We start from the raw sequence: 24,050 nt of genomic DNA on the forward strand, positions 1-24,050 counted from the left end.
CACACATAGGGCAAAGGAAGTAGTAGTGTACTGAGGTAAAAATTATCCCTAGTATAACAAAAACTGTAGTAACACCAAAGTGGGAGAGGAGGAAGTACAGTAAAAAACACCAACTCAGAAAATACATGAGAGAAAAGGCATGAGAGAATAAAAGGACCCAATCATTACCAGTTGCGGGGATCAGTGGGAAACTCCACAGACTCATTTCTAGAGTGACTCCTCTCCCTCCCATTAGCCAAACTGGGTGAGGGAGAAATATCCATTTTGTGGAATCAGTCTGTGTAATGTTGGCTGTATTAGAAACATGAGAGACAGACAGAGGTGCATCCCTGAAAACCCCTTGCACCACCAATAGGGAGAGCTCTTGTGTTCTCCATAACCAGCAAATATAAGGAGCAACACAAAATGGCCACGACAAAAAAGAGTGGGAAAGACCTGGCCCTAGAAAGTCACCTACAACAAGGAACAGTTGCTGAAAGAAACAAGGGTTTTCAGCTGCTGCCAAATGCAGCGCTACTCTCCTATGGCCAGATATAGTTCATAAACTATGGGCTAAAAGACTGACGTACTATCATCAAGTTGGGCGAAGGACACCTAGCAATTAGCCAGAGTGTGCCGCTCCCCCCCTCCCCCACTGAGCCAATTGGGAAGACAAGGCAGAGGAGCAGCCCAAGTAGTGAACACACTTCACAGGGAGAATGGCAGGATTTCCTTGTACCTCTGGGTCCCATTAAACTTGAGGGCTCTAGCTCTGAACCACTCCAGACAAGGGGGCAATAAAACAAGCGGTAGGCGGTTGCACTTGAGAGTTATCCGAGCCACTGACAAACTGCGCCCAGCATAACCACTGTTCCGCAAGCAGCAAGATCTGCAAAACTGCTGAGGAGCCCTTACAGCAGCCACACCTAGTCCCACAAAAAACAAAAATGAAATACTCCACAGAACACGAAGGAGAGGAGGAAAGCCCCCCCCCCCAAAATAAGCAGTATGACACAAGAAGAACTGTGAGAAAGTAAAAGAAAAAAACGCTACACAGGGAATTTTATCAGCAGGAATAAAACGACCCAACCTATTGACTGAGGCGGGGATGACTCCTCCCCCTGGAAAATAAGCTGTCAATCTTTCAAGGCATTGCCTGACTGGTCCAGAGGGAGGAATCATCTTGAAGAGCGAATGTACTCCATCCTGCTCAGGCAAATGTGTGTGGCTGCAAGTGTACACCCCTTGTGCATAACATGACTTAAGCCAAGAATTTTTGAAGAAGTGTTACATGCAAACATGGCCAATGGCTGCAGCCAGCCTCTGTTAACTTCCTCCAGTGCACCTAGCCCCTTGATGACCTTCCGGGGTGTGTGTGTGTGTTGAAAGATACTTGACTTCTCCCATTGATTGTAGCTTCCTGTTGCTGAATGATGGCAGATTGTTTTAAGTTAGCTGCCAATTTTATCTACTTATTTTACAATTGATACTTATTTTGTACTTTTTATTGTTAAACATAAGTCACCTTTGGTGCATAATTGCAGAAAAGTGGGACAAGCCAATATTAAAGGCGGCTTTTCCTTCCAACAAGCAGTTGCTTATTTATTAAAGTTTAACTTCTTATATTTAAATATCTCAGGTGTGTTTCACTAATATGCAAATTGTATTAAAGCTTGATCTGATATGGCAAGCTAACCATTTAATTGGGCAACAACCTTAGCTACATTACTGGCATGACCTCATAGTATGATTACCACCAAAATGTCCATTTAGATTTCTACTACAGAAGCACCAACATTCTCTGTGGAAAGATATTTTCATAAAGTGACATGGGGTTAAGGCTGGCCTTATCATTAGACAATGAGATGGCTGCCTTGGGTGGCAGAGGCTGCAGGATACATCTGTGTGGGCCATGTGGCCTGCCTAAGCTAGCCTGCTGTCCCTCCGGTGCAGTGGAGGATGCTGTCCCATCACCAGAGTTAAAATAAGATTCATCTTCCAGTCTGATCAGCTCCTGAATTGGAGGGGAGCACTATCAAGTCCTTTGATGGCCCTGCACAGAGTGTGTCCATCTGGATTTTTCTGCAGTCCTCACAATTGGACTAACCAGCCTTAACTTTCACGTCACTCACTACTTTCTCTGCACTGGGCATATCTGCTACTGATATTATCCAAAAGCCTTCTCCATGTTACTTTTCTTTCTTGCCATTAGCTTGGCTCCATTACCATCGTCACGAATTTGAATGTAAAGCTAAATTATTCTTAACATTTTTAAAGTTGTGGTCTGCAGCACCACAAAAGTCAGACAGCAATGTGGAACACGGTTTAGCACGTCTTGGTTTTTGGAAATCTAGCATAAGCAAACTAAGTAACTTATTAAGTATCCTGACAGCCAATGAAGGAACACGTAACTGCCTAGTGCCATGCAAACATTAGGGTTGCATCTCAGGCACATGTGCGCTTATCTTTAGAACTGAGATCTGATGTGTCTGTATGTGATATAGGAGACGCTCAAAACAAACAGGTTTTGTGGATACTATGTTTCCACAAGTGTGGAGAAAAAAAAGTTTGTATTGTTTTTTACAAAAAAACCAAAAACTTTCTAGCCCTTTATTGCTACAAAAGATATGTTTCAATGTTCATATTTAATGTTTGTTGCAGTCTCAGAAGCCAAAGATGTGAATAAATCTTCCAATAATACTGGGGGGAAGGGCAGGATATAAATCTAATAAATAAATAAAATATTGAGATCATTGGTTAGAGGCACCTGCGCTCTCCTCCAAACTCCAATGACTAGTTACGTGATAATGCTAGTGGAAGTAGCAAAAGTTCACTGACAGTTGTTAAGCTTCAGGACACAGAAGGAACCAAAAGCCATTTGAAAATGAAAAACCACAGCTCAACAAAAGCAGGTTTGGTTTATTTGAATGATTTCATTAAATATCTACAAAGAAGGTAACAAACTGCAGCACAAAGCGCAATCATACAGGAAGCGCAATGCCTGGATTTAGTGCAAAACATACTATTAACTACGGCCAGGGAAGCCCAAGGTTTGAATTCATTTTATTTTTATTTTTTTTACAGTATACATTGTTAAATAATGTAAAGAAAACATCTGTAATTCAGAAACAGATCTTGTGGAAAAAGGTATTCAAAGTGTAATATTAACACAAAATAATTTAACAGTTCAGTAGCATTAGTTAATTCCTCTAGACCTCAGTTATTTCATCCACAGGAGGGAAATCAATGGTAAATAAAACCAGTACTTGCATAACTAAGTGAAAACCTGACCTCAAACACATTAAGCCAAAATACTACCCTTGTGCAACTCAGCTGACTAGCTCCTCCCATATCAGGTGGCATCACCTCGTCATTGCTCCTTCACACTTTCTGCACATCAAACTCAACTCGTTTCCCATCACAACTGTGAGCATCTTTTTTAAAAAAATTATTGAAAAGTTGTTGAAACCCAGCCCCCAAACTTCTTTTGTTTTTTAGCCACCATGTCCAACTCCTATCTTACTTCCTGACAAAGCCACTGTAAACTTCAACTTGAGGTGAAAGGAAGAAAGGAAAGATCTGTGTACATGTTTGAGAAAAGAGTGAAACAAGTACAGAAAGAACAACTGTCCTGCTAACCTTAGAGGAACTTCCGGGGGGGGGGGGGACACCTCTCCTTAGTATACAGACTTCCAGACCAGCAGTAAAGCTGCTTCCAAGTACAAAGCAAAAGTACTTTGACTCTTCACAGCCTACTGCAGCAATACAAAGTAATACTAGTTGGTTGCAGTATTTTGTTTGATAAGGGAACCAGTATTTTAAGTTAGAAAGAAGAAGGCGAGTAGGAGATATAGTACACCTACTAAAAGGCAACACAGTTAGTTACAGTCCTGGTACCAGATTTAAGTCCTTTAGAAAGAAAAAGTTATTTTTGATGCTGGCTGTTTCAAGTGTATCCATCCTTGGCAATGGATGTTGCACCAGGAAGATCTACTCCTGGCCTTTCTGGATTGATTGGGGGGGGGGAGCAAATCCCAGCAGACACACTCCCTCCCCAGAGTGATAGCTCCAACCTCTTAACATACACTGCCCTTACAACAAACCTTTGTTGCTTAAAAGCCAATCCACCCGCAGGAGCTGACTCTTTCAAAGATGCCCCTCTTTCTCCCTATGTCCCTTGTTCTCATCAACCAAGCTTTTATACTGGTCACTATATTCATTCACTTCAACACCCCCACAAAAATCCCTCATTGCTACTGTATAAACAACAACCGTTTTCTCCCACCACTTCATAGCTTTACACTTTCAACATAAAACTGCAATAGCTCCCCCCTCCAACACCTACTCTAGACACTATTACAGCATAAACATCCAATGTGTTACACCTTTGGAATTCCAGCGACTACGTCCAAATGACCCCCTTCTTCCCTATCTCTCCTCTGCCTGTCTAAAGTCTGCTGGGAAGGTGATGCTAACTGCAGAAGCAATAAAAGTCCAAGGCACTAAAATATCCAGCAAGCATACTGGGAGAACAGACAAGTATTCAAGTACATTAATTTATACAATTATACATTCACATTTATCTAATACAATGAAAATACAAAGGAAAAAAGTTAAAGTGTCTCCAATAAGTATCAGGATATAGCTAGCTTTTTCCCCATTTTTTTTCCTTTTAACTGTTTAATCCTCTATACTCCACTCATTTTTTTAAACTACTGTTGTCCAACAACATTTATATATCACAGTGTTTCCACATCAAAACTGATGGTAAGTACATGTCCGCAGGGAACTTTTAAAAATTTGTCTTCTAAACAATTTAAATTGCTCTAATGCTGCAGTCAAAGCTGTTAATATCTTTTACTTAAAGTAATAGTGACCTATCTCAAAGCATGGGCTGTTCTGAAAGTCCACCTGTATGCCCCCATCAGCTGAGGAACTTTGGTGTGATGGCTAGAAGGAAGAGGCAAGATGGAAAAATGGACAGCTATTCCCCCAGGCTTAATTCCTCAGAGCAAGACAAATGGCATACTAAAGATTCATGCTAGTACTAACTACAATTCTCCCATCTCAACCCCTGTAGATTCAGCATCTTAAGCCAAGTGAATTTTACAGCAAGAGGCCACTGGCCTGTGTGATGACTTTCATCGTTACACACTTGCCACAGACAAGAACGAGAGGAAGCATGTCCCGTCATGGAAGATCCTGATCACCCTTCTCCCCATCTTCGGAATGGAGGGCTTTTCTTACGGAGAGCAGAGAGCAATGGTGAGAGAAAAATTCATCCCCCTTTGAGCACTAATAGCCAGTTCATTGCAGCCTAGTAGTTGATTCTGGGTCCCATCTCCCCACCCCACCCCAAGGTCTACCCAGCAGCATGTCTGGGTCTCTTTAAGTGGTCCGCAAATTAGAGCCAGGGGGGTTGCTGATAGATTTCTGCAAGTTGCTAATGTTGAAGCTTTGCAATGAGGCAGCACCTACAGGCTGGAATTGGCCTAAAGGCTGCTGTGCTGGACCACCTGTTCCGCTCCAGGGAGCTACAAAGGGCACTGCTGGGTAACCGTACGGCTGAGGGGGGCACATGGCCTTTGTGAAGTGACCTAGGGAGGTAGCTGAAGCAGCAGAGATGGGTGTAGCACCAAGGGAGGACGTCATCGAGATGCAGAGCTGACCTGGTGCAGAGAACTTCCTTGCCATTCCTGGGCCCTAAAACAAAACCCAACCCAAGAACAAGTTATTTGAGAGTTGCCAAACAAAGTTAAACAGTCCCCAGTACCATTTAAGTAGCCTTACCCCTTAGAAATGTGGCAGAGCCTTCCATGAATAAACTATAAGTTGACTTAGTGCCTTAATCCTACAGAGGGACAAGATGCCCAAAAGCAGCCAGCACACTTGTTAATATTAATATTAACTGAGAATAAGAACTTACCTCATAATTACCATGCCCCTTGCCTCCTTTCTTGCCAGAGAGATTCATGGCATCACGAGCCCAGTTGTCTACTAGCTTGTGCAGGTCGTCAGTAAAGGTCCCTTTTCGACTAGAGGCAGGAGGCTGAGACTGAGGTGCCTGACTGTTCACTGTACCCCCAACAGTGTTTGTACTGCTGGTCCCTAGGAAAACAAAGCAACAGCTGTCATTTAAGGCTGATTGGATTATAGTGCCTGAAGGCCATAAAAACTATACAGTAGCTACAATGGAAAATAGGAGAAAGCAAGAGTTTAAAAAGCCATGCGCATGAATTCTACAATTCTACAATACTAGGACATAATGAAGAGGAACGGTTTTAGGGCTCAGCTAGCAGTTTCACTCCTATCACGTTAATTATGTAATTGTGTGTTATTTTCCAGATCAGCAGGTGGTCTGCAACGTTGCCATTTTCCACTGGGGAATGAGTTAGCTTTTGGTGTCAGTGACAGGTCCATGATTAATAGTTTCCTCTACATTGTCAACCAGCACCTATTATATCAAGTTAATGTCACTGCCCACTCTGCCCACTCAGAGTAGTAGGAAGCAGAACACTCAGCATGGACAGCTGCTGTGTTCTGCAAAAGGCAAGGATGAAGCTCCAGGGGCTTATTATTGGAAAGGAATATTTGTATTACTGGCAGCAACCCTTCTGTGAGGATGTACCAGGAACCTGCTGGCTTACTATTCAAACACAACAATGCCAAAGGCAAGTGGCAGACAATTCCCCCATGCTTCTATCTCAGATGGCAGCTTCCAGGGGAGCCTGCACATCTGGGTTTCACACCACACAGAGCTTTACACATATCAGAAAAGAGAAAAGAAAGGAAGTTTCCATTCAGAATATGGCATTTGGTAGTATCAGATCATAAGAATGAAGGAAAATCCAAAGTACCCAGGTTTCTGCTCTGATGGCCATTCAATAGCAAATCTGTAGTGGAGTGGTGCAAAAAAAAAGATTTTATTTGTTCATAATGGTTATTCAGGAAGCAACAACCTAAATGTACGAGTTCCACACATGTGCTGTGAAATAAGCAGCAAGACCACAGAGATTGGACACTGTCCCCAATTTATAGAGAAGGCATTGAAGCCAATGCGGCCACTGTATTGCCCATGACTATAAAGGAAACACCATCTGGGAAAGTCTGAAGTACAATTCAAGTTATTGTTATGTGCTTCCAAGTCGACTACGACTTCTGGAGACCCTATGAATCAGCGACCTCCAAGAGCATCTGTCATGAACCACCCTGTTCAGATCTTCTAAGTTCAGGTCTGTGGCTTCCTTTATGGAATCAATCCATCTCTTGTTTGGCTTTCCTCTTTTTCTACTCCCCTCTTTTCCCCCCAGCATTATTATCTTTTCTAATGAAACATTTCTTCTCATTATGTGTCCAAAGTATGATCACCTCAGTTTCATCATTTTAGCTTCTAATGATAGTTTTGGTTTAATTTGTTCTAACACCCAATTGTCTTTTTCACAGTTCATGGTATCCGCAAAGCTCTCCTCCAACACCACATTTCAAAGCAGTTGATTTTTCTTTTATCTGCTTTTTTCACTGTCCAACTTTCACATCCATACATAGAGATCGGGAATAGCATGGTCTGAATGATCCTGACTTTAGTGTTCAGTGATACATCTTTGCATTTGAGGACCTTTTCTATTTCTCTCACAGCTGCCCTCCCCAGTCCTAGTCTTCTGATTTCTTGACTATTGTCTCCATTTTGGTTAATGACTGTGCCAAGGTATTGATAATCCTTGGCAAGTTCAATGTCTTCATTGTCAACTTTAAAGGTAAAGGTGTACCCGCACTTATAGTGCGAGTCGTTTCCGATTCTTAGGGTGACATCTTGCGACGTTTACTAGGCAGACCGTATATATGGGGTGGGACTGCCAGTTCTTTCCCTGGCCTTTCTTTACCCCCCAGCATATGCCGGGTACTCATTTTACCGACCACGGATGGATGGAAGGCTGAGTGGACCTCGACCCCTTTTACCGGAGATTCAACCTTCTCCTTCCATTGGAATCGAACTCCGGCCGTGAGCAGAGCTTCGGCTGTGTTACCGCCGCTTACCACTCTGCGCCATGGAGGGTCACTGTCAACTTTAAAGTTACATAAATCTTCTGTTGTCATTACTTGAGTCTTCTTGATGTTCAGCTGTAGTCCTGCTTTTGTGCTTTCCTCTGTAACTTGCATCAGCATTTGTTTCAAATCATTACTGGTTTCTGCTAGTAGTATGGTGGCATCTGCATATCTTAAATTATTGATATTTCTCCCTCCAGTTTTCACACCTCCATCTTGGTCCAATCCTGCTTTCCGTATGATATGTTCTGCGTATAGATTAAATAAACAGGGTGATAAAATACACCCCTGTCTCACACCCTTTCCAATGGGGAACCAATTGGTTTCTCCATATTCTGTCCTTACAGTAGCCTCTTATGCAGAGTATAGGTTGTGCGTCAGGACAATCAGATGCTGTGGCACCCCCATTTCTTTTAAAGCATTCCATAGTTTGCCATGATCTACACAGTCAAAGGCTTTGCGGTAATCTATAAAGCACAGGGTGGTTTTCTTCTGAAATTCCTTGCTCCATTCCATTATCCAACATATGTTTGCGACATGATCTCTGGTGTCTCTTCCTTTTCTAAATCCAGCTTGGCATTTCTCGTTCCATATATGGTAAGAGCCTTTGTTGTAGAATCTTGAGCATTACTTTACTTGCATGGGATATTAAGGCCATAGTTTGATAATTACTGCATTCCCTGGGATCCCCTTTCTTTGGGATTGGGATGTATATGGAACGCTTCCAGTCTGTGGGCCATTGTTTAGTTTTCCATACTTCTTGACAAATTTTTGTCAAAATTTGGACAGATTCAGTCTCAGTAGCTTGTAGAAACTCTACTGGTATGCCATCTATTCCTGGTGATTTGTTTCTTCCAAGTATTTTAAGAGCAAAAATAAATCCCAGCCCACTGAAAAAGCCTTCCCCCTTCAATACAAGGAAAGACATAATGTAGAACTCAATGCAAAATAGCATAGGGTACATCAAGTTTAACTAGTGGAAGATAGCACATTTATTCCACCTGACTTGCTCCTGACAATGAGACAGAAAACATAATGGAATCAAAGCTTTAAAAGAAAGCCAAGTCTCCATAAACTCTGATAATCCTTTCCTACTGCTCAAGGACATGCTGTTAGAAGCAAAAGCAATAGGTACTAGCAACTGAACTTTGGACCCATGATTCTATGGGGTAAAACTGGCCTCCCTGAATCCAAGACATGAATACAGAACATCCTTATTGGTTAGAGCAACTCAGCAAGGTGCTACTGCACTGTGAAATACAAACAAGCAGATAATGCTGGCTAAGGTGGTGAAAGAGGGAGCTGCTTCAAACTGTACTAATAGGCAGAAGCGGTGCTCAACCGCATGCAGGGAAGAGGAAGAAAAAAAGAGTCCTCTGCCCAGTTGAGGGGAAGTAATGCAGCAGAGTTAATAGTAATAAGACCGTAATGGTTTAACATGCAAAGGAAACTTTATTTGTGATGCAACAAGATTCAGCTACAGTATGTGGTGAGAGAGGACCTGAAACACAAACACGTATCTGCTAATAAAGGAACAGCCAGAAGAATAACTGGTAGAGAGAACAGGCAACAGAGACCAAATAAAAAGTGGTGGTGAATCTTGACACAAGGTACCAGTAGAAGCACAGTGCATTATCCTGACAACAATTTCATGCAGAGACCAGCACATACATAACAGGCCCTTCCTGATGGCCAGAAACGCCAGTCTTGTTGCTAAGCATAGAGCCCAGACACTCCACTGCTTGTATCTCTAAGCTAAATGGGAAAAGGGGTTGGGGGGATGAATCCAGAAGAGATAGTGAGGACCTGATAATGTTTGGCCTGTTATATTACAAGCTGTTCAAAATGCACCAGATTGTCTCAGAGTCTCTCTAAAACAAAAAGATAAGAGGGACTGCCATATTAAATGTAGACTATATTGAAAATCCTCTATCTCTAGTCTGTTAAGAAGCCAATTCTCAGACACTTCATCTGTTGAACCAGCCATCAAGAAGAGTCTGACAAGCACTTAGATCAGTGATCACGGGGGAAAAAACCTCCCTCCAATCTTGCTCAGTCACAGCAAACATTACATAAACTTTTTTTAGCTCTTCATACCACTGAACAAAAGCAGGGGCTTTGCCCTGGGCCTGTGGGGCACATCACTGCACACAGTCTCTGCAGCACCCATCCCCCTTAACTCTGCCAATTGGCTTCACTCCATTTACTGTATCTTCATTAACGACACTTTCTCCTGCTACAGGTACTGTGTGAGGGCATCTGGATGCTTGTCCTTCCTCTTAGGAAGATTTGGAAACTCCCTCTCCAATTGGATCAGTACTTAGGCAAACCCCTTTGAGCAGGGTAATTACACACAAAGCCCCTGAACAAGGGAGATTTTGCCTTCCAACCCAAAATGCTGCAAATTACTAGTCCTAAATGTACACTTCAGCATCATTATTCATCAGCAAGGGGTATACGGGTGGCTGATGGTCAAAACATGCCTTTCCAGCAAGGAACTGCAGTTATGAGGCGCCCAGGCTTGTTGCAGTTTTAGTGCAGAAACACACATCAAAAGGGATCATAGAGACACACAAGAGACAGATGCTGTGCTCAAGACAGATTCAGGGAGGTTAAGCTTCAGAGATCAGAGGAAAACTCAAACATAGCAGCTTGGCAATCAGAGTTCAGAAGTAACCAAAATGCAATAATTACTACAGAGCTGGTTGCAAGGGCAGACTTTTTTCACCATCTTCCCTGAAGCATAAAAAGAAAGCAATTTGTTAAGAAGAAACAGTGAGAAACATTTAGTGTTAAGCAAACAGCACACAAAGCCTGGTGAGAAAGAGGGGAGAACGCAACAGCGCACTGTCCCTTGGTGACACTGCATTTGATTTTTTTTCAAGAGCTCTACGAGAAGGACACACAGTGGCAGCATCCAACTGGAGGAAGCGCATTAATAGTCATATTTAGTTACACATCTTACAATTTCTCAAGTGTAACAGAATTGTGGCCTGGTCATTTAACCCAATAACAATTAGGTTTTGACCAATTAAGACTGGGTGAGTGTCAGACAACAATTCAGGTTCTCTTGCTGTTTGGTGAAAACAAAACTTCAGTCCGGTTTGAACTGAAAGTCAAACCAAAACTGAAATGAACACTGGATTAAATCTTTAATTTTCCCCCTGCTGATCCAATTGCAAAAGGAATAGCATAAAAAAACTCCAAAAGCTATTTTATATTGGTTGGATTTATGCTGCTTTTGAAACAATTCCCTATTTCCTGAAATATCAGTGCCACCAGAGGTAGGAACATAACCGTTGAACCTTTTCCACTTTTTCTCCAGCTACAGAGAAAATAATCTATTACTGAGCCCAGACTTTTAAAGTCTAACAAAGACCTCTTCCCACCATCCTAGAGCATATGACAGGAGGTCAGGTCAAAGTCCAGTAAAACAAGAAACCTGTAAACAAACGGAGCATCAGGCCGTGCTTCCACAAGTGCTGCCTTCTTTTACAGACAGCTGCATTAAACCCAGGGATACAATTGAGGGCATTACACATTTGTCATTACATCTACAGACCAAAGCACCATTTTCTGTCTCCCCATCATGGCTCTCAGTCCACAAAGGAACTTCCCACTGTACCACAAACAGCCACACTACAAACTAGAGCAAGTGTGCAGCATGATTTGCCACATCCTTGCTATTTATTAATTATCTACAAAGATAAAATGATTAATGCTAATTTCTCCCTCAGATTTATTGCAATTTAATATTTTCTTAAAGAAGCTAGTTCTTGGTCCTGTCTATATCACTATCATTTGCAGAACCCTCCATCTAAGCCTTGTACTATACACTTTAATATTTGCAGTTAGGAAGCCTTGAGATGGGGAGAAGAGTTACATGTTGTTTTGTGATATTGTTTTTTATTTCACTGGTTTTATTACAGGTGCTGGCCAGCCACCTTATAGATCCATACAGACTGAAAGGCAGGATATATATATATATATATTAAATAATAATAAATATGCATGACTTAAGAGTACAGAAGTTGCCCCAAGCAGCTGAAAATCAAGCACAATGAGGTCAAAGCATTGCTGCAAATTGAAATCCTAAAAAGATTCCCACTGCAGCTGTCCTTGTAGAAGGCTGTCTTGGAATTTGCTGCTGCTCATTAGTTACAGGCACAAAAAAGTCCCTGGCGTGGCTGAGCTGCTGCTCAGTGTATATGGACAGATGCTCTTCATAAGTAGTGCATCCAAAGATCCTGCTATTTTTTTAGTCTGGGAAGAATACAGATTTGGTACTGCACCCAGTAAAAAGTATTCTATCTGCAGCATAAGCTCACAGTTCAATAGAGTACATGAAATGTGACACAAACTTGAAAGCCAACAAATCAATTTTCACCTATTTCATGGCCCTGTCTAATTCAAGAAAGGCTGGAGACAGACCCAATCAACTGTATGCAGAACAACTGCTGTTTTTAGAGCCCAATTCCTTTGGCTATACTTTTAATTGGTCTGTGACTTGGTCATTCTGTATGTTCTGTTGAGGGACTTCAATACACTCTGCAAGAACAGTGTGCCAAGCAACACATTAGGTGCTACATAAGAAATATTTAAGCTGGAGGCATCTTCATCCCATTTATTAAGGGATCCCTTCCAAAGCACAGGAAGAGGGATACACTTTATCAAACATTTGCACTTCCCATTCAAGAATGCTTCCAAAAGTCATTCCTGTGACAACTGAATCAAGACGTAGATTTTGCATATCTAGCCCTGAGTCAGACACCCACATGCTGACCTGATCATATCTTTGTACAACTCATGAGCTAACACAAATTATTCTTTCCCAGGTTTCTATTTTAGTCATGGGAGGGAGACCTATAAACCCTTATGTTATGCTAGGAATTAAACATTGGATGGGGGGGGGCAAGAAAAGCTGGCAACTTCCTCCAATAAGATTAACAACAAGGAACAATGTGCATGGCTCCAAGAATATTATTTTATTATTATTATTATTATTGAACTTATATCCCACCCTTCCTCCCAAAGGAGTCCAAGGTGGCAAGAGCAGACACCAGCCACATCCCTATCTGGGCTGTCATCTTGATACGGAGTGCTTCAATGGAAAAGGAGTTGCCCATATGTTCCTATCGTGAGCACTAATACCGCAGCAGACACAGCTCTCAACCTTGCTGAACTGCTGTTATGCTCATGCTGAAGCAGAGAGTCACTGCCGCATACACAACTGGCTGAGAGAGATAAGCAGCTGGCCATGTCCTTCAAAGTTATATAAGTTGGTCCCAAGTCTGCAGCACAAGCTTCAGGTGAACCACTAGGAAAGACCCAAGCATGGCCTTTCCTGCAGCTATTCCCCTACTTCCCACAGGGAAGCCCATACAACCAAGGAAAGGAGTTGCAAGCATCTTATCTCCTTGCTATTCAAAACATAATTAAAACATGAAGCACACGAACCACCACCATCAGAGTATTTTGGCTGAGTGGCAGGGTAACCATTTTAAAAGACTGCTTTCTGCAGGATATACTTAAGAGCAACTCAGCCAAGCCTTGGGATTGGAGACACACAAGAAGGCAGATGTGAATGGACAGCATGTGACAACAGATCCAAGTAGCAGAAAACAAAAAAGACGAGGAAGGAGTAAAGGTGTTACACACAAAGAGCCAAGCAGGGCGTACTCAGAAATCGGGTCCTCCTGCCACCAGGCTTGAATGTCACCCGCTCAGATGCACAGTTAAACTTCACACCCCCTGTGATAAAACAAAAATAAAAGAGGGAAAGAACAAGGAGAAGAGAAGAGAGACAGAACACAACTACAAGATGTTAGAAAACTCTAAGCTGGAGTGGTGAAATGCACTAGCAAGACACGAGAGAAAGAACCTCACCAGTAGAGGGGCATTTGTGAGACACAAGGAGCCAGGATTCTCTTCTCCCTCCCCCACCCCAAATCATGTGTGTTTCCTCAACTGGAACAGAGTTATCCTCCAGTAGTTAATCCAGCAGAAACAGTGTTGCATGCCATAAGTGATATAAATCATAGCAAAGGCACACACTAACATAATACATTGCACAACTTGAAAGACACATGAGGTACAGGTTAGTAGGGCTTATATGATTAAAAAGGAACAAGCAGAGACTCCTTTCTCTCTAGGCAGGTGGCTTGGAGGAAGCAGTAGCGTATTTTATTATTTTATTTCTTTCCCCATCTTGTCTTAAAGTCACAAACTGCAACTCCACCCACACCAACATTTAAAAATAGTTTTGTTTTCAGAGCACAGGTGTGTCAGAAATGAGTTCTCCATGCAATCTGCAAATTCATGAAGTCTTTCCAGGACCATGATAAATATTTATCTTGTAGAAGTATAGTGGACAAGCTCCCAATTTAACCAAGGTATTTTCTTGAGCTATCTGCCTAAAGCTTTTGCCATCTACCATCTTGACATGGAAGGTGCAGACAGTTGCAGTCTTCACTGTCATAGCCTTAAATTTACTTGCCAACATCCCAGACCTCACAGCTTCATCCTATGAAGATGATAATCTGAAAGGTACCAAGGCATTTTATACCCCCCCACTTCAACCCCCCCCCCCCATGAAACTTGCATGCATGGTGGCGATCTACAATATTTACCTTGGCCCGGCGCAGCAAGGCTTGGTATGGAAATGGCACCATCACTAGTAAAGGCAGAGTAGAGGTTCTCACTAGATGGAGATGGTTTCAAAGGCTGTAACAGATGGTTTTGTCCTGCCTCTTGGACAGTGCCAGGAGGATGAAGGGTCTGTTGTTGGGGCAAGACCGAAGGTGCACTCTGAGCAGACAGATTGCCTAGAGAGAGAGAGAGAAGCAAATCAGGACACTAGTAACATGATGCATACTTAGTTTTTCCATCCCAGATGGGACAGATGCATAGTGTTCACATTTCACTTATTAAGGATGACCTATGCTGGCACATACAGGGAAACTTTAGATCAGAGTAGGGAACAGGATTTAGCCAGTGTGCCAGATCCTGGGTTCCCCCAACCCCAGTGGGCCACTCTGACAGGTGGGCAGCAACTCCAGGCATGCTTTCTGCAGGGACTGGCTGCACTAGTAAGTTCCCCATAGGGAACTCTGTAGCATAACCAATCTTGTGGGCTTGAAGGTGCCACCTAACAGCTGACAGGCAGTGACATCAAACCTGCTGGAGTTCCCTATGACCCACTTAGGCAGGAATCAGCTGCACTACTGGGTTCCAACGGGTTCCTAATCAGCGGTGAGAGCAAGCCTCCCTTGCCAATGCACAAACGGGAGCACACTTGAAGGCTCCCAATTTTGCATTTGCAGCTGAATCTCAACCTTCCCCCCACCTGACATTACATATGAGTTAGGTGTAGAGGAGGTGGATGGGGTTTGGGAAAGATGGCCTCATGTGCCAAACTGGAACCCATACCAGGCCTAATTAAGCCTTCCGGCCAGAGGTTCCCCCATCCCTGCTTTAGGTATTAAACTAGGCTGAAACCAGCAAGTGTCAATGGGAGAAATATCAAGAGTGAAAAAAGCAACTGAGAAATGAACATAGGACAAAAAAAGGAAACACTTCCCCAGGATCTCTATACCTCTGCTTGTGACTAAAAATGGAAAGAATATTCAGTCACGTAACATTTCCACAAGGTAACTAATAATTAACTCAGTATTTACATGTCTTCACTGGACACGCCCCACAGAAATATGCTGCTGGAAGCCTTGCTTTGCCCCAAATACAATCCCTCAGCACTTCTTCAATTCTCATTTAAGTCTGAAGCACACAGTGAAAAGGCTGAGAGATACAATTTAAGTGTTATGTGAAACTTAAGCACCAGAATGGTGTAGTGGATAAAGACTACTGAACTTTGGCTGGGGAGACTTCAGTTCAAGTCCTCAGTCAGACATTAAGCTCATCAGGGCCAGTCACTTGCTTTCAATTTAAGGTACATCACAAAAGGAGGAAGGGAAGAGGGACCACATAAACTACTCTGACCTCCTTGAAGAAAGTGGGATAAAAATAAAAATCAGTGGCAGCCTGAAGGATACAATGCAGTCTCAGATACCAAAGCTAAGCCACAAAAGTTTCCATTTCAGCAAGTCAAGTCCATATTAAGCAGCCTACCAAAGTAAGAGGTCTCAAGACACTACACTAAGCCAACCTGCTCACCCCATGGCCATTTCTAGAGTGTCTTACCCAAAATTTGAGGGCTCTTGTTACCCTGGGAGCTACTGCGGCTGGATCTGCTGCCTTTCCCTTTAGTAGGTCTTCTTCGCCTGCCTGACAGAGGAGCAGCAGGAGGGATGATTACCGCTGGAGGTACCTTGCCCAATTTTTTGTAAAGCAGTTCAATCTCCACCTTTTGGCGACTTTGAAGCTCTTGGATCTCTTTAAGGTGCCTAAAACACAGAAAGGCGACATGTTATCTCATGACACCCAATCACTCCAATACTGGATGGGCAAGAAGCTAGTTGCTTAGGCATTAAGATGTTTCTTCCAAACAGCATGGAAGAAGAGCTGTATAGTGCTCTTCAGGCCAGGCTAGAGGTAGACAGAAAAGTTTCAGGAGAAAAATTGGATAAATATGGACAGATAGGCAATGCTTTCGTTAATTGTGCTGCATTGTTTCATTGTGTTATCTTACTGTATGTTCCTGGGTCTTTTGATGATGAAAAGTGGGATATAAAATAAACAAATAAAATACAATTCTCATCAGTCCCAGCCAGCATGGCCAGCAGTCAGAGATGATGAGAACTGGGAGTCCAAGAACACAGGATCCCCACTCCTGCTTCAGATTGCTTTCCTCTCTTGGCTCAACTACCATCAGCATTCTGTTGCTTCTGGAAGCTCACAGGCTCTTGCCAGGCAGATTTATAGCTGTTTCTTCAATTCTTTTGTAATTAGCCAAAGTGATAAAGCCAGGAGCATGACAACTCTATACTTTAGTCCATGTACTGATGAGCTAGAGTGTCCACTCATTCCCTTTTAGCACCTAAGACTGAACTGTGATGCAGATGTCTCCAGTTCAAACCTTGCCTCTGCCATGAATTGACTAGAGTGGCCCACAGGGAAACCACTATCTTCTCAGTCTCCTATCTGTTAACAAGGTGATGTATGATGAAGAAGTATTAATTCCTCTAGAAAGAACCAAAGAAAACTATCACAGACCTCACTATAAAAAAATCCCTGCAAGTGTTGTCTGCAGATAATGCTTTTTAGTTCCATTACATGGGAGAAATCTTTCAGTCAGGTAATACTTCTTTTCACATGTCCCCATAAATAAGGGGGGGGGGACTTACTTCTCCCGCAATTGACGCAGCTCACATTTCAAGTCTTCATCTTCTATATCCGACTCATTATCACTGCTCATGTAGGAAGAGTTGAACGAGTTGCTAAGGCTCTGGACTGGAAGACTGATCTTTGACCCAGGCGGATGGAGAGAGTCTGGACTCCCTGAGCCATCATCTAGCTCCTGAGCTGCACCACTCAGGAAGGCAGCTTCCAGCTCAGACGATGGCCCATTCAGATGCAGAGAATGCCTTCTCTCTGCAAACTCTGATTTCGGAGTTGTGACTGGAGAAGAGACTTGCTCAGCGTCTACAGACAGAGGGGCTATTGCAGGGGCCTCTCTTTCCACACAGGTCACCTCATCTTGAGTTCTAGAAACAGAAAAACGACCCACTTGATCTGTTGCTGTTGTTGTCACCTGGAAACGCCCAACCCTGGTTGGCTGCAACTGCCTGGTGGAAGTGTGTGAAAAAACTCCATCCACTACAGCAATGGCTTCAGCTATCCCACTGGAGGTTGGCTTCACCAGAGTACTCTCTGGGCTACTGCTAGACAAAGATGAGGAATCTGAGCTGGTTGTGTCAAAGTGCTTGGGCTTGCTTCCACTCTCTTTCTGATCGTCCACTGCTACCGACACCTAGATACAATGGGGCAATATACATTATTATAGATAGAGCACCATGGGTATGCCTGGCACTTTACAAAGTACAAAGGGACAGGTCCCTGCCCTGAGCAGCTTACAATTTCAGATCTGACACAGGAGACATAAAAGAAGAAGAGGAATGTGAAAGTGGGGTAAGCAGAAAATATGTGGTTGTTCAGTTGCACATAGTAAGGCATGGGAACTAGAGGTTGTGCCAAAGGCTTCACAGAAAAGGTCAGAACAATTTTAAATGGTGTACTCTCTCCAGTCAAATATGTACAGTAGGGCCCCGCTTTACAGCGTTCTGCTAATACAGCGGTTGTGAATTGTAGAAAGGCCCCACTTTACAGCGCTTGTTCCACTTTTACGGTGGTTTTTTGCTGCCGGGCGCCATTTTGGTCAATGTAAGTCAATGGGATCCGCTTTACAGTGGTTTTTGCTTTACAGCGGGGGTCCGGAATGTAACCCGCTGTATGAGCGGGGCCCTACTGTACTCAGAAAAGGCAGACCATTTGCTGTTTAAAAACCTGAGTCGACACTAAATGCCATAGACACAAAATGAAAATAGCTAATGAGATAAGATGGACACCTTTTTAAGAATGTCAGTAAGAGTGGTGAGATGCTGATGGTCCAGTTCAACCACAATAGTTATACAGTATTCGCTCAGCCTCAATTCTTCCCATTGACAAAACAGGAGCAATCAAAGCCACAGAGTAGCTAGGATAGGCACAACAAAACACTGTAAAAGCACTCAGCTGAAATACCTGAAAACGGCCCATCTTAAGAACTGCAACTCCTGAGGTGGTAGCTGTGGCACAACTGCCTGCATCCTGAGATTCTGGAACAGAAAAAGTGGTAAAAGGAGTCGCGATTCAAATATTATGATGTACAACATTTGTGAAGAGAATTCTAAGAGTAAATTCAAAAATATGTTCCTCAAATTATATCAAAGGAAGCCCCCACAAACCTGCTTTAGCAGTTTTAATTAACAAAGTCTTACTTTTTTCCTAGTTACGCAGAAGAATTGGGAGTTGGGAGGCTTTTGTTCTGAGATCATTTAGTGACCTTGGCTGCTTAACAGCAATCATACTTTCACCCTGTATCAACCTAGCTACTTAATTGGATTTCTTTTTTTGGGGGGGTGTCAAGTTCCAAAAGCAAATACCTTTGGAATTATGATCTTCTTACCCAGGATTCATGAACAAAACCTCTAGCATTACCAATTGCAGTCAGCAAGTGTGCTCATTCAGCCATTGTTCATTCCAAAAGATTCTTACCAGTATTTATAGGCTGTTCTGGTGCAGACACTGTTCCAGTAACCGTTGTAGAAACCATTGATGGCAGAGACTATGAAAAACGAAAAATATTGATCGCCAGCATCAATATACAACTCCACTGCTATACAACTCCACTGCTTGTTTTCACAAATGGGGAAAACGTTAGTTCTCTCACTGAGGTGGTAAACTTGTATCTGGGATGCAGGAGGGGGCCTCACATGATTGAATGTCACTCCATGCCCAAAAATCTTCTACATAGAAAACTAGATGTCAGGGAGAAGAGCTGAATCATTCAGTCATGTGAGCCCCCACATGGAGTCTAAAGTGGTGCAGACCTGGCATATCTTTGACTATTTACTCCACTTTTTAATTTTCCCTCTCTGAGTTTTGTATGCAGCATTGTGCCTATTCCTGAGATTTTATTGGAGAACCACTCCACGAAGAATAGAATGGTGCCTGAACTGGTCATTCCTGACCAATAAGAGCATTAAACATCTTGGCATCTATACCAAGATCTTACTCCTGCTTTCCTTTTCCTTTCCACCTTCCTATAATCATTAAGGCCAAATATAAAATCTGCCCTATTTCAAAGTGATGGCAGGCACAGCAACATTCTGAATTCTAGTCAGGATAGAGTATAAAATCCAGTACACTGACACTTCTTACATTAATCTTCATCCCAAAAGGTTCTACTAGATGTATTACGAGATGAAGAGCTCTTTGCCAAAACTGCATTTGATTTGTGGCACCTGGAAATGAAACTTGTAAGTTGTAAACACTTGGTAAAAATGCTTCTTTTGCCATGGGCTTCTATTGCATAGAAGCAACATAGGTCAGATGCAGATGGGCATTTTGAACCTTTTCAGTCGCTACTTCAGAAAAACTTACACAGGAAGGAGCTGATGTTGTTGGAACTGTCTCTGGACTCAGGGCTCTTCTCAACTGAGCATCTAGATCTTCCAGAGGTTGCTGGGACTGCAAAAAGGACAAACAGTTAGCTGTTGCCCCTTTAACCCTTCCTACACCTGACATCTAACCTATACAAACAGAATTCTGAAGTGACATCAGAAATTCAATGAGAAACCAGAAGACCATGGTACCCTTATCTTTTAATCCTCTTACATTCATGAGTATGAATTTGCCAAACAATAATGTCATTTACAACAACATATAATGCAGTAGTCAGACTTCTCTATAGCTAAACAATTTCATGTAAAAAAATCTAGAAAGGAGTCCAGAACAGTGTGTGTATTCTGAAGGTACACCTGCCCACAGCACCCTAAGACACAGAGACCCTCCTTCAGAAAAATTCTGTATGGGGCGCCTTGGAGGCTATTTTATTGTGACAAATGTTTTAGGCAACAGACTACTTCAGGTGTATAAAGTGAACTGAGAAATCGACTGCTGTTTACATGGCATATACTCAGAACTGACATGCACTCAAGTTTTGGAGAAAAGCTATGGTGAAAAATAAGAGGAGAGGTACATGGAAACATTATAAAAACATTTTTCCCCCCCACTGGAGAAGAAAAGTTTAATAAAATTGGAAGAGAAATTTCAGCACAGCACTCAATTTAATATTGTAGCAAATATTTCCTTTTTTGTTTTCCTTTTTATTTTATAACAAATATAAATCTCTCTCTCTCTATCTCATAATCTCATGAAACTGGTTACCTGCATAACATCTTCCTTTTTTTTTTCAATTAATTTTTATTCAAATTTTCAAAACCAAAACAATACAAAAAAAACAAAAACACAAATCAATAACTAATACAATAAAAAAAGAAAAGAGAGAAAAAAATATAAAAATATTGACTTCCGATTTGTCATAGTTCAGCTATAAATCTATAATATATAACAAACCTATCTCTTAATAGATTATAAAATCACCTTCCTCCAGCGGTTATCTTAATTGGTTTCAAATCTCATTAACATCATATCATTTTAATCTTCCACAAAAAGTCAAAGAGAAGTTTCCAATCCTTGAGATATATATCAATCAATTTTTTTTCCTAAATAAACATGTCAATTAATCCAACTCATCAAGTCTACTAAATCCAGTAATTTCAAATCGCTCTTCTGTCTTTATCCGTATTAGGTCCATCTTCCATCTTCCATCTCCACGCATCCAAAAATCTTGCTGTCATAGTCATATAATAAAAGTCTGATAGGAATTTCCTCCATCACAGATATTTTCTTGCCATGAATTCCGAACATATCACTGAAGTATTGCTGCAAAGCCGCATCTCTGTTCCTCTTTTCCACATGATACACTAGTACATCTCTTGAAGATTTTTCCATTGACACAAAACAGGGATTAATTCTGTTAACTTTCTCCATTTCAAATTCCATCAAATCCTTCCAGTCCAGGAATTTTTTTGAACCGATAATATCTTTATCTCCAATCTCTTCAATTCCTTCAGGGACAGCGCTGAATTCCAAACTATAATATTTGTCTCCAGGATCCGTCAGAGCCAGGAAATCCAAATCTTTTTTCATGTCCATATTTAATCCAATCTCCAAAGTTTGAACCTTGCCTTTAATTTCTCTTTCATCTTTTTTTGGTTTTCCAGATCTATCTTTATTCTCCTTTCTCATAGAATCCTGAATTTCTTTCAGCTCCTGTCTCATTTCGTGAAATTCAATTTTCCACGCTTGTCTATTATTTCTCAGTTCTTGTTTTATTGACTTAATCTCATTCATTATTTTCTGAAACATGTCTAAAGATAAAGTCCCTTCTTGTACATCCATAATCTTCTTAATTGTCATTCTTAAAGCCAAAGGAACAAAACTCCTTCAATTTTCAATCTCCCAAGCAAAGAGCAGTTTATTTCTTTATCCAGTTACAAAGGAGTTAATCTTTCCAACCAACTGACGTCACACGCTAGACAGTCCTTATCTCTTATATGCCCAGAAGTGCAAAAACAGCTTTAGTTCACAGCGTCCAAATAACTAGTAGCAGAGAGAATGAGCAGATTCGTCAAAAAAAAAAGTAGATCAGGGAAAATAGTCCCATGCATATATTACACAAAAGAAATCAAAAAGATTTTTCTTATCTCTTCCAATCAGAAATCCCTCATCCGTTGTAATCTTTAAAATGCTATTTTCCATATCAGCTTTTTGCAATAAAAGAAAGATAGGCTATTTTTGTTTTCTTCCCCCTTAGTTCCGTGAGTAAAGAAGGAAAGTCGTAACTCACCTAGGTTATCTTAATTGCTGTTACTTTGACAAATCTCTTTAGCTGTATAGATAAGAAAATGATAAGCATAGACAGGAGGATGTTTGCCTGCTAGTCCGTTGTTCTTTAAAGAAAAAAAACGGGTCACTTATTCAGCTGAGCTAGCATAGAAATCCTCGCTCCGTCTGAGCAGCTGGAAGCCTTTCTTTCGCAGACAATTCTGACGAATTCCAGACTCCCACAGTCACGACAAAGCTATGTGGGAAATCTCACATTTCTTCCTTATCCGGAAGAAATTATCCCCAGTCAGAAAAGACCCTTCTGACTGAATTTATAGCTGAAAAAGTTTCATCTAAGACGGGAGCCCGTCTCAGAGCTACACAGGCAGAGGGATCCTCCTGGGAAAGTCCATAAAAACATTTTTCTGAAGATTACAAAAGGTCTAGATTAGCAACTGAAGAGGGTCTGATTCAAGCTACATTCATCAGTGTTATCCAAACCAGGTTTCTTTGAATAACAAGTTTCTGAAAGTTACACTATCACATTAGATAGCAAAGTAGATAAAGCTAGCAACATCAAATCCTTGAACCGCTCTGGAGATTGTTGTGATACCAGGTTCCTGCGATATTCTGTGCTGAATTGGCACAGATTTCTTCCCCCACCCAATATTTGTCACACCATCACTTACAAAATTTCGAAAAGCATAGCTCACTATTGCTCAGCAGATGTCAGTTGAAAGCAATCAAACTGCATGATGTTATTACATGGACACACAAAAGCGAATTACAATCAATTCCACTAAAGCCATGTCTTGGCACATCAAGATATAGGCCATTATCCTTCATTGGCAAGGGCAGTAGTTAAATCTACATAGCATCCTATCTTCTAGAAAGGGAAGGAGCCAGCTCATGTGCATTCATTAAACTCCATCTGCTTCAGACCCTCCCTGGGAAACAAATTCTCCTTGGATTGTTCCATTCTCCAAGCCTATTTCTCCCAAAGTCTTAAAAGATAAGAATCTGGCTCTAATCATGCATGATGCAGTCTCGATCCCATTCCCCCAATCAATTTGCAATGGAAGTAGAATATCTGCTATCAGGCATGGAATGTTGCCTCCCAAAAATATCACACTAATATTTTTGAGAAGCAACTTTCCAGTACATTTGCAGCACAAAGGCTAAAAACAGTTATCCAGCTAGGTATGAAACCCATTACCTGCGCTTTTGGAAACTAGACATTACCCTTAGCCTCCCTCATGATATGTTTTCTACAGCATTTAAAGCACTGTTAGCATTGTGTTATAAAGGAATAGTATGAAAACAGAAAAGAAAGGCATAAGTAAAGGTATAAAAATATACCTTTAATCTGTATAATTCATTCAGGAATTTGTTTACATACCCAGCCAGGACAATAGCATAGCAACACTGATTGGTAAGGCATCAAAGTTAGTCCAAAATATGTGATGTTGACAAAAATTACCCATTTCATCTCACAGTGCGCTTCATATTTAACAACATTTTGTTGGGGGGCCTATACCACAAAGATGGCTACAACCATTTCCAGCTCAAAGCAAAAATTAATGGAGAAAGATAACCTGAAACAGTCTTATAGCAAATTCAGCAACCTACAGTCACAGAGCTCA

At 41.7% G+C, this 24,050-nt stretch overlaps 1 protein-coding gene across 5 annotated transcripts in view; it reads right to left on the bottom strand.

Moving 5' to 3' along the window:
• Positions 1 to 2,878: 2,878 nt before the first annotated feature.
• The window catches only part of WNK1 (WNK lysine deficient protein kinase 1), a 160,920-nt gene continuing 139,748 nt past the window's right edge, over positions 2,879 to 24,050 (bottom strand). For all 5 annotated transcript variants that reach the window (XM_061638652.1, XM_061638651.1, XM_061638654.1 and 2 more), the window contains 8 exons: positions 20,119 to 20,205; positions 19,231 to 19,300; positions 18,718 to 18,791; positions 17,322 to 17,947; positions 16,219 to 16,421; positions 14,652 to 14,846; positions 5,906 to 6,087; positions 2,879 to 5,682 (listed from right to left, as the gene is read on the bottom strand). In XM_061638652.1, the coding sequence (XP_061494636.1) occupies positions 5,368 to 5,682; positions 5,906 to 6,087; positions 14,652 to 14,846; positions 16,219 to 16,421; positions 17,322 to 17,947; positions 18,718 to 18,791; positions 19,231 to 19,300; positions 20,119 to 20,205 (1,752 nt within the window). In that variant the 3' untranslated portion in view covers positions 2,879 to 5,367. The remainder of the gene's footprint in view (positions 5,683 to 5,905; positions 6,088 to 14,651; positions 14,847 to 16,218; positions 16,422 to 17,321; positions 17,948 to 18,717; positions 18,792 to 19,230; positions 19,301 to 20,118; positions 20,206 to 24,050) is intronic.

Source organism: Rhineura floridana, chromosome 8 (assembly GCF_030035675.1).
Source record: "Rhineura floridana isolate rRhiFlo1 chromosome 8, rRhiFlo1.hap2, whole genome shotgun sequence".
NCBI lineage: Eukaryota > Metazoa > Chordata > Lepidosauria > Squamata > Rhineuridae > Rhineura > Rhineura floridana.